This window comes from Brachypodium distachyon, chromosome 1 (genome assembly GCF_000005505.3).
Source record: "Brachypodium distachyon strain Bd21 chromosome 1, Brachypodium_distachyon_v3.0, whole genome shotgun sequence".
Classification (NCBI taxonomy): domain Eukaryota; kingdom Viridiplantae; phylum Streptophyta; class Magnoliopsida; order Poales; family Poaceae; genus Brachypodium; species Brachypodium distachyon.
Genome location: NC_016131.3, coordinates 28,019,352 through 28,032,310, shown reverse-complemented (window position 1 = coordinate 28,032,310; position 12,959 = coordinate 28,019,352). Strand labels below are relative to the sequence as shown.

Genomic DNA, 12,959 nt, shown 5'->3' with positions numbered 1-12,959 from the left:
CCTCCATTCCATGGAGAAAGAAAGAAAGAAAGAGAAAAAGAGTGGGTGGTGCCTCTTACTGCACTCCACATGCAATGCATTTCCCACCTTGATTTGATTTAATCTTTTGTCGCGATCTACCGTACCGATGCTGATTTGCTGTGTACAGTTAGCTGATTTGCACGCACCTAAAATGATGTGGTGAAGCTTAAAAAAATTATTCAAGACAGATAGCTTCATGTCACCAACAAACAAATATGCTCAAATGAATACTTAGAAGTTAGCACTATCTGAACATACTTATCTCATTTCGGCCCCCGTCAATCCTACGAGCTCTTTCTATTCTATTTCTCCCCCCTTGGCCAAATCCTGAGCAGAAATAAATGCGCTGTACATCACATGACACACCTCTCGGGAGAACCATTGAGCCAAAGCACGTTGGGACAGTAGATTGACTGATGGACGGATACTTGGATTAGGGGCATTAAAGCCTGAAGAAAATGGATGTGAGATGAGTATGATGGATGGATGGAGGCGCATATATCACATCCACCACTCACCACTGGAAAGGGATCTTCCTTTCTTCCAAGTTTCAACAAACAAGAAACGAAGTCATTTTCTCCTTCTTTGCCATGCGATTGGCAAAAGGGTCGTAAGTGAGTCAGGCAGGGGACCCAAGGCCTCACATGGGATGTGTGGGTGCCTCAAGAGAAAGGGAATGATGCATAAATTCCAAATCCAAGCAGAATTAGTGGGTCAGTCAGATCAGATGCAGCTTGTGCCAGCCTTTGGGTCTATTCATTCCATTCCATGGTCCTCATAGGATTTGCCCAAGTGCATGCTTCCTACAGACATTTTTTTCTCAGCCGTGCTTCCTACTGACAATGGCAATACTTTTGTGAGGCTAAGGATCAATGAGATGGAAAAATACCCATCTCAAGTCTGAACTGAATTTTGGCATCTTTGCCATTTTGTGCAACCAAAAGTGCCATGTTGACCAGGGTGGGGTGCTTCCTACTGATTATGCGGAATATCAGGATATGAAACAAGATAGGCATATGCTGCGATGCTACCTGACCAAAGAGTTGATAACTAAAGAGCCTACATTCACAGGATTAGTATTCCATGGAACAAAGTTTTGCCATGTTGACCAGGGTGGGGTGGGGGATTGGGGCAGTTTCTACTTGAAAGTTGTCATGACAATGATTATTAGATGGTACATAACTTTAAACTTAAAAGCTAGGCATGATCTATGTGCTTTCAGTTCCAGTTCTCAAAAACTAGAGGAAAAAAGGGTGCAGGAACATATGCAGCAGGCGAAAGAGCATTATGCCCTGGTGCTACGGACACCTTCTATTTTCAGAATTCGACTGAACCAACAGATGCGATCCCGGTGCTCAGGCTTCTCGATTCCTGCCTGCTCGCATAGTCGTCGCAGCTGCTACCTAGCCTCTTTGAAGGAGCCGAGCTCAAGAGCTCAAGGCCCTGCTTTCCCATCTGCTGCACCTCCTGCGGGGAGAGGATCTTTATGCAGAATACGCTGTTCACGAATTCCCTGCAAGTTGCAAGACACGGCACTTTTAAGGATGAGCATGGAATGGTAACACAGAACTGCTTGGATCATTATCAGGATGGTTACAGGACTTACTGCCAAGGGTCGTCACCAACGAGAAGGACATCCTCCTCCCGGTCGACGAATACAAGCTGCCAGCCTGATCTCAAAGGGTCTTCCAACTGGCCCTCAAGGCCAAATAGGCGCCCCAGTTCTCTACGTAGTTCATGATAGCTACTAAACCTAGTGATATCGAGCGACCTTCCGTAGGTTCCAGATTTGTAAACCTGTTTTTCAACGAAAGCAAATTCACAGATTAAAAATTACATACAAAATAGTATCAGGGCATTTCAGAGACTGGATTATATATAGTTCCTTACGTCTAGTGGTATGTGTGGTCAATGTTCCAAAAGGTCAGTTACAAAATTATCGATTATCTTTCTACTAGCTTATTGTCTAAAAGCATACACAGCTACTGATACTCATAGTCAAGCAGTGAGAAAAATAACTAGTAGCTCGCATGTATGTAGCATGAGAGGAAACAAACAAGATGAGTTCAGAGAAGTAAAATGAATGGTTGTCCAGTAGAAAATGCAACTCACCTTCACAAAGGTCGCAGGTGGTTGATTCCCTTGATTAGGATTGTGTGAACATGGCACATATCCCGATTCATCTAAACAGCCCGGACTGTTTAGCGTTTGATCCAAGGAGAAATCATTTTGAGAAGGGCTCAGAAAATTGGAAGTGGAATACGGAATTGTAGTCGAATCATTCTCATCATGGAGGCTTGGGATGCCTCCTTGCATTAGAAGTGACTGTGAGTCTATGTTAACGCCAAACAGAAGATGATTTTGAGGATCAGAGTTCCCATCTTGATCCACCAAGCACCCTCTTCCAGGAAGCGGCGCCAATGCAGAGCTTTGAGGTATACTAGGTGGTGTTGAGTCCAGGTGTTCTATGTTCGATGTAGCCTGAGGCCGGGAAGTAAGAAGAGACTCCACTGCGACTCGCTTTGATGACCATGGGTCAGGAACAGGTACGGCAGTAGGTCTTGGCATACCTAGGTGTGAAGCTGCCTCTGATGAGAATGGACCCAATGTATTATGCATGGCGGAGGCACTGGATGGGGACAATGAACTCATATTGGTGTCTGAAAAGCTCTGAGGCTGCGAAAATGGCAAGACTGTTTGCAACGTGGTAGGTGAAGACTGGGGAGCCGAGGAGAGTTGAGAAAATGATGACTGGTAGTTGGCAATGTTCTTCTGTTGTTGTATGTGTTGATGCTGAGGGACTTGCATACTCTGTGATTGCTGCTGCTGCTGATGCTGTTCTTGCTGATGTTGAATCTGGGGCTTCTGCTCATTAAACGACTGGCAGCGTTGGAGCTGCTGTTGAAGGAACTCAGACTGAGCCTGACCTTGGATCGCGGCCCCATTAATATTTTGAAGGTATGGCTGCTGCTGAAACTGAGGCTGTACTTGCTGTAAAATCTGACTTTGCAAAAGCGGCATAGCTCTACCAACCATGTTCTGCGGCTGCTGGAACTGCAGCATTGTGGGCGACATTTTTGTTGGGTCCTGGAAAGCAGTCGCCGCAATTGTCTGGTAAATGTCTGGTTGTAGACCAAGTAAGGACGCATCCAGCCTTGGCTGCATCCAGGGACTCATACCAACTCCACCAAAATTCAGTGACTGGAAACCAGGATTAGAGCCATCGCGAAGCCACATGAGAGAGGAAGTCAAATCATCATCCTTACCGCCTACAGAAGATCAAATTTTGTAGTATTATCAAAAGCATTCTACACAATCACCTGAGCATAGCTATCTACAAATGCTAGCTAAAGATCAACTGCTCCTCGTACCATGTAGAGAAGGCAAGCCTGTTGGCCACGGACGCTTCAGTCTGAGTGGAAAGGGAGTTGGATACATTGGGAAAGTCGTCAGGGGCTCAATCTCCCAAAGTGACACCCTTGGCTGCCTCTCCCCAGCAGTTGATTCATCCCAGCCAACCTGCATTTTTCATAGACAACTTTTCTATCATGCGAAACCATGAAGTTGGTACCAAGCAAGAGCAAGCCATCTCTGTAGGAATTTTCATCTTTATTAACCAAAATTTTGCATGGTACATGGGTAAGCAACATGTGATGTTCTTCTACAGCCTTAAGTGGAGGCAATAAAACTGCCTGGAAATATACCTTTACAGAACGCCAATGCGAGTTCGGCCAACGAACAGCATCAAGGTCACTAATTCCTGTAATTGTCCCCATGTATCTGGAAAATAAGAATATCTGATCTGGTTAGCCTATGAACATTAATACCCAGTATTCCTGTGACTAGTCAGAAGCACATCAAAACTCAATTTATCATACCTCCTAACACTTGATTCTTCTGTCTCAAAAAGCATCCTGAAGCGCATCCCCACAGATATACGGGTATGATACACAGCTTTAACATACTTAGCAAGCGGTATAACAAACTCACAAGGACTAGCTCTGTACAAAAAGAAGGGGGTTAAAACATACAGAAGGACAAATGCAGAACCAATAAATGCATACAGACATTCTACCTTGGATTATAAAAGATTGTAAAACGGCTATTTGTTGAAGCAGCATGAGCAGCTGCAGCAAGAAGACCAATGTGCATGCTGTCGCTAGATAGGACTGAAGATGGCATGACAGTTTGTGGCCGAGTTGCCCGGCGAATTCCCAGAAGAAGCTGATTGCTGTCGTTCCTGAAAAAACAAAGGAGATACACAAACTCGCCTTTGAGATTCTCTGTGCTGGAAAGAACACAGCAAAGTAGAGGAAGTTTGCCAAAAGATCATTTTGATTGCTTAAAGAATGAACATACCAGATGAATAGGACAGAGTCTCCAGCAACAAGTCTTTTTGCGCTTACAAAGACACTCCAGCCTGTGGTGAGAAGATGCCGCTTTGGCTGACCTACAAAATTAGAGTTTAGTGTAAGTCTCTTCCTTATCTTAAGATAATGATTACCAAGGAATAATAAACCTTCAACCAAACAATAAAGAGTAAACAGATGACATCATGCTTGACATTGTTTCGCACAGCAGTTTTTTTAAATGAAATAATTGACTGAGAAACTAGGTTATTATTTTCTCAAAATTGAGAACTGATAAGGACTACTCACCGCGGAAGATGTGACGGAATTTCCACTCATTGCCATGAAGATCTTTTGCAAAAAGCTCTTGCGCCGGAGGTTGCAGAGTGAAATCCTGCAAAAAAAAACGATATGCAAGTTAGAACAGCTAATGATTCAGTTCAGTCTATGCAACCAAGGACGTTCAAAAAATGAGTTGGTAGTGTAGAGAGGCAGCACAGACCAGAGGAGGAAACACTTTCTCAGCTGCTCGCCGAGGAACAGAGAATCCACCGTGCGTACTTGTGTCACTTGCAGTTAATGTTTTGCAAAAGTAATTCGTTGGCTGTTTGTTGGCAGTACCTAATTCAGCAGGTAGATACGGATCCTTGAGCTCTTGCTGAAAAGAGAAGCAAGCTAAAATTACTCTCTTGGATAGTAAGTGGAATTTGCACATGGCGCAGGGTAAATATGAATTACCGGGTTAAGTGGCTGTAACGTCATCTGGGCATAGACCTCATCCGTCTCCGGATCAGCCTGAAGGTAGTAGCAACAATGATCAAACACAAAGACAGCGGTGAAATTACTTGGCTATGGAAAAAATGCACTCCAAACCTCCATACTTACATTCATGGTTACATTGTGAAGTTGGCATATAAGCTGTGGAGGTAGGTTAGGATAGTTGGGGATTTGAGACTCTATTTCTTTATTTGTAGATGCAGCTACCTGAGACAGAAATTCACCCAGTAAATCTACATAAACAAAGAAAGCAGACGATTTCTGACAGAATTAAGCCAGATTTCTGTTTGGCAATGAAAATCCCACATAAAATAGGATTCAGGACCATGCAGAGCTCCTCACACTGAGAGTGAAAATACACTAACCTGCTCGCTGTGACCCTGCGGGAAATACACCACCCGGCTACCGACTGCCGGCAAGGAAACAAGCGGGCCAGCACAAGCATGCCACAATTCCGAATTGAGGCACTTGTGCTCCTCTACATCTGCAATGGCAAAAGTATTTGAGCAGAAGACTTATCAGTGTTGATTTTGGTTGGCAGTGATAGCTCTAGGGAGCATGAACTATAACGAAATGGACTTCCTAGTGGCCTAAGATACGACTATCATTTTTCGCCCTCCTGGAAAGTAGGCTATTATTCAGATGAAAAACACAAATCCGCTTTTTTCAGGAAAAGACGATTCCAACGAATGAACGCATAGAGCAAGAAATGGATGGGAAGTGGGCGAGATTACAGAACTGAAAATTCCCTTTGAAAAAAGATACGGAGCTGAAATTTCGTGGGGATATAATCACCCCCAAAACACATATACACAGAACAATCATTTTGATGTAGACTGCAACATCCCCAAACAAATCCAAATATTAGACCAGGCCCATATTTGCAGCATTGGACAGTGGCCTGATCATACGACTATGATCCGTAGAGAGCTTTGAAAAAAGCCATACGAACAAACGTCAACCAAATACTAGTCCTATAAACTTCAAATCGCGCTGTAAATAAATGAACCGCGAGGGCATTAATGAGCAAGCCACGGAGGACTATGACAGCGAACTCCGGGCGTATCAGAAGAAGAAAAAATAGAGTACCTTCCGGCGACGCTGCCGCCTGACCCGAGAGGACGCTGCCTGCCGGCGACGAGAGCCTCATTATCTCCTTCTTCTCTACCCGACTTCCCGAAAGGCCAATCAGAGACCGATCTGGAGGCAATAAAGGAACGTGCACGCAGCGGCGGAAGGAAGGAGAAAACGAAGGAAAGATTCCTCCTTTTTCGGCCAAATCACAGCGCCTTCCTGAAACCCATCGCTTTCTCTGCTTCTCCTCGCCTACTCACGCCACAGAGCCCCTTTTGCCGTGCGCAGTTACGCTTCCCGGAAAATTACCGCAGCAGCGCCCAGTGCTCCAACCAGAGCACCCAGGTTTCGACTTCCCAGGCCGGCGAGAAGACGCGATTTGGGCCCGGAAAGCAGCCGGAATGCGCAGAGGAGCGCCGCCGTTGCGGACAAGAAACGCCACCCCGAGCGACTGGACCGCTCGATCCCAGGAGCCGCCCCGTCAGATCTCGTGGACCAGGGTTAACTCCGCGCCCCGGCCGCCGCTCCCCGGCAGATCCGACCGCCGCCGCCGCCGCCGCCGGAGAGGGAGGGCAGGAGCATGCTTTCTACTCGGTCGCCGCCCCCTTCTCCCGCATACGCCCACAGCTTCCCAGCTACAGCCTACAACCGCTTCTTGCTTTGCTTGGGCCTTGCGCTTTGGTTGCTTCTTCTTCCTCCTCTTGCTCCTGCTGCTTATTATGTGCGCCCCGGTTCCTGCTCAAGTTGTTCCTCGGGGTTTTAACCCCACGAGTGGTGCTCCTCTTTTCAGCAGTTTTCTCTTCCTGCTCTCTCACTCTCTCCACCTCTCTTTCTCTTGTGTACAGTAAAATTTTATATACGCTTCGTTTTACTACTCCTAGTTCTGTATTGGAAGTTGCATAGGAAAAAAAAGCTGCGTGTTGGAAGCAGGGCGGCTGTACTCACACGAGTGAGCATTTGTATATAGAAGCAGAGTGTGTGTCCGTGCTCCATCGTCCTTCCCAAAAAAAGAAATTTCTAGCCGTGTGCATCGTTTTACTCGAAATTTTAAAACTTGAAAAATGTTCACTATTTTTGCTAAAAAAGACGAAGGTTCATATGGATCGACCCAAGATAATTCTAGTAAAAAAAAAATCCTTTGATGAAGAGGTGAGAAGACTCTTGTTATCTCCAATTATCACTTTTTTTGGTACGTAGCAAAATGATCATATTAGAAATGCGGAAAATAAATTGTACTCCCTCCATCCCATATTAAGTGCTGAAATATTACGTGTATCTAAACGTAGTTTAATATATAGATACGTTCATATTTAGAAATTTGAGTCACTTAATATGAACAGAGGGAGTACAAAAATTGTTGTTGCGGGGTCCATATAAATCGGAGAGATATTTTATCTTTTTTTCCTTTACAATTACTTAGTCTAGCTAAAAGGTAAGTTTGTTTTTGCCTTTTCAATCTAATACAAAATATAGGTCTTTAACACTGTTAGTTATCCACATTTCGAATCCAAGGCAGTAATAAAAATTCGACAGTCTATACGGTTTTACTTTGGATATATTTTAACTCACAATTAAACCGGATACATGACGTGTCACCTCTATGATAGTCTCTTGACTACACAAAAATTATGAGTAAGTTAATAGCTTCCGACAAAACAAAGTGACACCACTCCGGCTTAACTAGCCGCTTGCATAAACGTGACAAACCTCCCACGGGAAAGGCCGCTCATGAATACACGACCCAAATAGGTAGAGTACGGTTCATTTTCGCCCACGGGCCGGTATCGTCCATGGATAACCCGATTAGTCATGGATAGGGTATGGGTGCAAGTTCATACCGGTAGGTTGCTTGGTAAAAATATTCTACAGATCTATGGTTTCTTGTCGATCCTTATTTCCCTACATGGTTCTAAATGGCAAATGCTCATACCAAATGCACGAAAATTATATGAATTCTAGAGAATTTTATGCAGGTCTATAAGAATGAATTATTGCGTAATATGTGGATTAGTATATTTTTTTCTGTTCTTTTCCATAAGACGTTTTGGCAAGCCAAAATGTTTAACAGGAGTTTAGTATATTTCCCTATGATCTTTTTGTATATATTTCATAAGACCTTTTGGCAAGGCAAGTCTTTTTTTATTTGCCTTTTCAATCTGATCCAAAATGTAAGTACACTCTTGGTGATCTGCATTTCGAATCCGAGGTAGTAATAAAATTCTGAAGGTTTGTATACGGTTATTTCGGATGCATTTTGAGCAAACAATTATGGCGAACACATGAGGGATCATCTCCGAGACAGTTCCTTGACTACAGGAAAATCAGGAGTAAAATAACAGCTCCCAAACAAAACAAGGTGACGCCACTCCCATCCGAGATTGCGCTGCATATTGACTTCTCATGTCATGCTCATTAATTTGGGCTAAGCTGCTTAATTTCCTGCAGTACGTACCTTCTTTTCCGGCTGTCGTAATGTGGTTGGAACAGTTAGAACATGTTGCAGCAGTCAAACTAGCTGCCCTAACGATCTTGTCTGAACATATTTGAGGTTACTAGCAGCACTGTCCACGGACTAAACGAACTCATATTATTAAAGGCAGAAGGGAAAAATCCAATGGGAAAATACATGAAACATTGGCACCGGCTACTAGTGAAACTCACGAAATATTCCATGCTTGCAACGCAGGGATTTTATAAAAATTGGCAAGTCTACAAACAATATATTGCAAATAGTACTACTATCTTTGCTGTTTTTATAGGATGGAATCTCCCTCTTTGCATGAGAATTATTAAGCTTGCAATTATACTAATATTCCTATGATTAGTTGACTGGATAGATAAATCTGAATTGTCAGATGAATTAATAAAAATGGGTGACCATCCAATAAGTAGAAAGGGGCATTTCGTACGCGCTTCAAGCATCCACGAAGGATTACGGAACAAATAGTACTCCAAAATATATGATGTTCTAGTTTTGTCGTATTTTTTTTTTACAATTTGACAAAGTTTGTAGAACAATCTACATGCGAACATCTATAACTATAAATTAGTTTGAGTAAACCCGTTATGATATATATCTTCATGATATACTCTCTCCGTTATATATTTCTTAATGCAAATTCTTTTAAAAATGAGCGATTCTAAACATTAAAACGCATCTAGATAGATCCGTATATAGACAAAACTGCGTCAAGAATTATGGAACGAAGGAAGTACTCCCCCGTGCCGAAATATTACATGTATATAGACGTTTTTAAGATATAGATACATCCATATTTAGACAAATTTGAATCACTTAATATGAGATGGAGGGAGCACTTATTAGAGCTTGGTCAAACTCCTAAAGATTTTGCTTAGGACAAAGCTAAAACATTATACATTTCGGAACACAGAGAGTATCTTTGAAGCTAGATCCATCGCACAAGAGTCGGTTATCACGTGATTTATATATGTTCCAGTTTTAGGGTGGCGAATAGCTAGCCACGGTTAAACACAAGCTATTTGGTGGTGTGCACCCAGTTGCAAAGACCAATCGCGTGAGAGAGCTTAGCTGGTCTTGCATACTCTTACATACACTTCCACCGTGCCAAATTAGCTGACGTAAATTTATATAAGAATTTATATAAATTTACGTTAGTTAATTCGAAGAGTACATTATTGTTCAGAATAGAAAATTCGAGCGTACGGTGGAATACTTGCGAGAACAGCAGTTCCTTTCCATGAACTGTTCTTTGATGTAGGGAGCATTTATGATGACGTACACGTACACGCGCCCATCGCCATCGCATATACGGAGTACTTAAGCTCGTACTACGTACGTACGTACATGGAGCTTACCAAATACGGTGACAGGAGAAGGATGAAGAAGTCTTGTTCCGGACGACAGGAACGTGCAAGCTGGCATGACATGCAGACACATATGCATGCTAGCAAAAGATCCGTGCGTTGCGGAGCAACAGAAAATTGTGTCAAAACGTCAAATCAAATGTTGATGTGTCTCATGTGCACATATGTATATAACGATTAAAGAGAAAATGACACATGCTCAAATCTTTTGCCCTCTACTTCCAGGTTATCACTGTTCTCACATACACCACACTTGAAAAGTCATGTGTGAGTGTTTTTTACCTTTTTTGTTGAATTCATGATGTGATTCTCAATATAATCATGAACAATGAAGAACATGTAGAATGACGTTTATCACTACCATCCGTCCAAGCCGCTCGACCTCCCGTGTGGTGATGATTTAAACAGCAAACATCGGTATATCGATCAAGACAGCAAGCAGCAACAGCCATCATATAAAGCAAACGGCAGTATAAATCAGCCTTCCTGCTCTTCTATTACTCCCACTCACTACTTTATTTCTCAAATCGCTTCTTCCTGTTTCTCTCGTCGCTCTCCCTCTGACTATCCTCTCCATCCACCCTGAGTGCAAACTCCTCCTCTCCCTGTCCCGATTCATCCCGCCACCGAACATTACGCGGCCGCCCGCTTGTGCGTCCCGCCTCCGCCCATAGATTCCCGCTGCCCGTTCGCTCCTGCGCGCCGCCTGCTCCCACTTGCTGCCCGGTACGCCTGTGCGCCCTCTCACAGCCTTGTCCGCACGTTCGCCGCACCCGCGCGCCGCCCACACATCGCGTCCGGCCACTGGTCGCCGCGCGCCACTGCCCGTCGGGAGGGCCACCGATGGCTCGCAACGACGCGGTCCCTTCTGCCTTGCGCGAGGCCACCGCCATCCCGGCCTCAGGCTCATCCCATCGCCGTCCAAGTCCCGGTGGGAGCCACCGGCGCAAAAGAGCCGGTGGAGGCGGCGGTCGGGGCACGCGACGGAGCCGCGGGTCCGCAGCCGTCTTCCGCACACGGACGCTGCCGACGCGCACGAGCTGGTGGAGGCGACCAGGAGCGGTGGCGGGCGCTGGCGAGATCTGGATCGGGTGAAGGTGAGATTCGTAGGAGGAGCAAAGAGGGCTCTGTTGTTGTTTTTTTTCCTTTTTTGGGCGGTACATGTTTTTTCTGCGCTTGAGGACCACAGGAGCCGGGATTAAAAGGCGTGTGGGGACAGCGATGGCAGATTCATAATTTCAGTGAAGTGAAGTACCGCGACGCCCGTATCGTCACTCCCAACTCCAATTTAATATATTATAGTATAGATATCGGTCTCAGGCGAAAAAAGGTCGACTGATGATGGACAGGTCCCTCGCTAGCCTCCACACGATCGACTTGATTAATTAAAACTGTATTAATAAATTCTTTCTTTGATTTAAGCATGCATGCATTGGACCCTCGACATCAGTTGGAGGAATTCTCGGCCGGCCAACCGGCTGCATGATTGTTAGAAGTGATATATCGGGTGTTCGGTGCTCTGATTCTTAAGCAATTGGTCTTAAATCTCAGTCGACGTATTATAATAATTGTATTAATTAAGATCTCAGAGTGATCTCCACGCTTTTCATCTCTCACTTGCTAATGTGCTGTAGTTGAATTGAGATGCAACGACCAACGGTCAAGCACAGACTGATACGGTAATATATATATCTAACTAATAATCAGGGGAGTTGTCAGTAGAAAAACCGTTATTAATTGTTTTTGAAAAAAAGGGGATGTTTGGGTTCGTTCGAGCGGGTACAGCACTAATTGGCCTGGTTTAAGCCGGCCGGGATAGTTTTGGACGTACTGCCTACAGTCCTGATGACCGAGCCCATCCATGCACACAGTGCAATCGCCGACGATCAACGACGAGTCAACCAAGCCTCGATCCGTGCTCGATCGTTTCCCATGCATGAACTAATTAAAGCCCCCAGGGCGGATTAAGGACACACCACGACGTCCAAAACGATGGAAATATAAGGCGTGCGCGGCAAATAATTAATCTTGGGCCGGCGCAGTTCGTGCGTGTTGTCTGTCGAACGCCTGCTAGCTCGCCTATTAGCCGGGGGGCCCCTACAACGGGGCCGGCGAATGGGCGTCGATCGCAGCGCGAGCCGTGTTGTGTTGGTACCACGAAACACGTACTACGTACGGACGTGCCGCTGACGAATATGCATGCAGTACTAGTACGACAGGCCGGGCAGCAGGCAGCGGTGTACGTACGGCGCCTATTACGGTACGGATCACACACACACACCTGCCGACGTGTCGTACGGTACCAATATAGAGGCAGGTCCAAGCAACATGTGTGCCCGATCTATATCGTGACCAGCTAGCTGTCGTCGTACGTACGTACGTAAGCACATACACGTTGATCGATCGATCGACAAGTACTCCCTCCCATCCTGTTTTTTTTTTAAATCACACCCGCACGCACACTCACCCCTACGAACTGCACGCACGCACATCCTACTCTTATGAGCATCTTCGACAGATTGGGCCGTCGGCAGATCATCTTGAGATTGGCAAAGTCACTACAGACGTCTCATAGTTGACGGGTACGTCACTCTCACTGAAACACAACGCCGGTTAAATTCTGAAATAAATCCAGAAAAATGCGAGCACCCATGTCAAGTCTGGGACTTGAACACTGGTTCCACCACAAGGAACCAACCACAAGGATCCTAAACTTTATTGTCGAAATATTATATGTATCTAGATGTTTTTAAAATATATATATACATCCATATTAGGACAAATTTGAGTCAAAAATTTAGAATCAGATTGAGTATCTAGGAACGGAGGGAGTACTAGATAGTGTATGTGCGAATATATATACATCTGAGCCCCTGACTCATCTATATATTC

The 12,959-nt window shown here is 44.7% G+C and overlaps 1 protein-coding gene across 2 annotated transcripts; it reads right to left on the bottom strand.

Moving 5' to 3' along the window:
* Positions 1-1,053: 1,053 nt before the first annotated feature.
* Positions 1,054-7,055, bottom strand: LOC100837546 (auxin response factor 17). Of its 2 annotated transcripts, XM_003563355.4 has the most exons (14): positions 6,237-7,055; positions 5,513-5,631; positions 5,256-5,354; positions 5,109-5,165; positions 4,873-5,028; positions 4,680-4,764; positions 4,381-4,471; positions 4,097-4,261; positions 3,900-4,022; positions 3,726-3,801; positions 3,393-3,540; positions 2,134-3,290; positions 1,628-1,818; positions 1,054-1,534 (listed from the first exon to the last, which is right to left on the bottom strand). In XM_003563355.4, exons 1-14 carry the CDS (start codon positions 6,295-6,297, stop codon positions 1,339-1,341), a joined length of 2,724 nt encoding a protein of 907 aa, XP_003563403.1. In that variant the 5' UTR covers positions 6,298-7,055; the 3' UTR covers positions 1,054-1,338. The 2 variants fall into 2 exon arrangements, with proteins under 2 accessions (XP_003563403.1, XP_014752732.1); XM_014897246.2 differs by lacking the exon at positions 6,237-7,055 and having other exon boundaries at positions 5,256-5,380.
* Between the last annotated feature and the right edge of the window lie 5,904 nt (positions 7,056-12,959).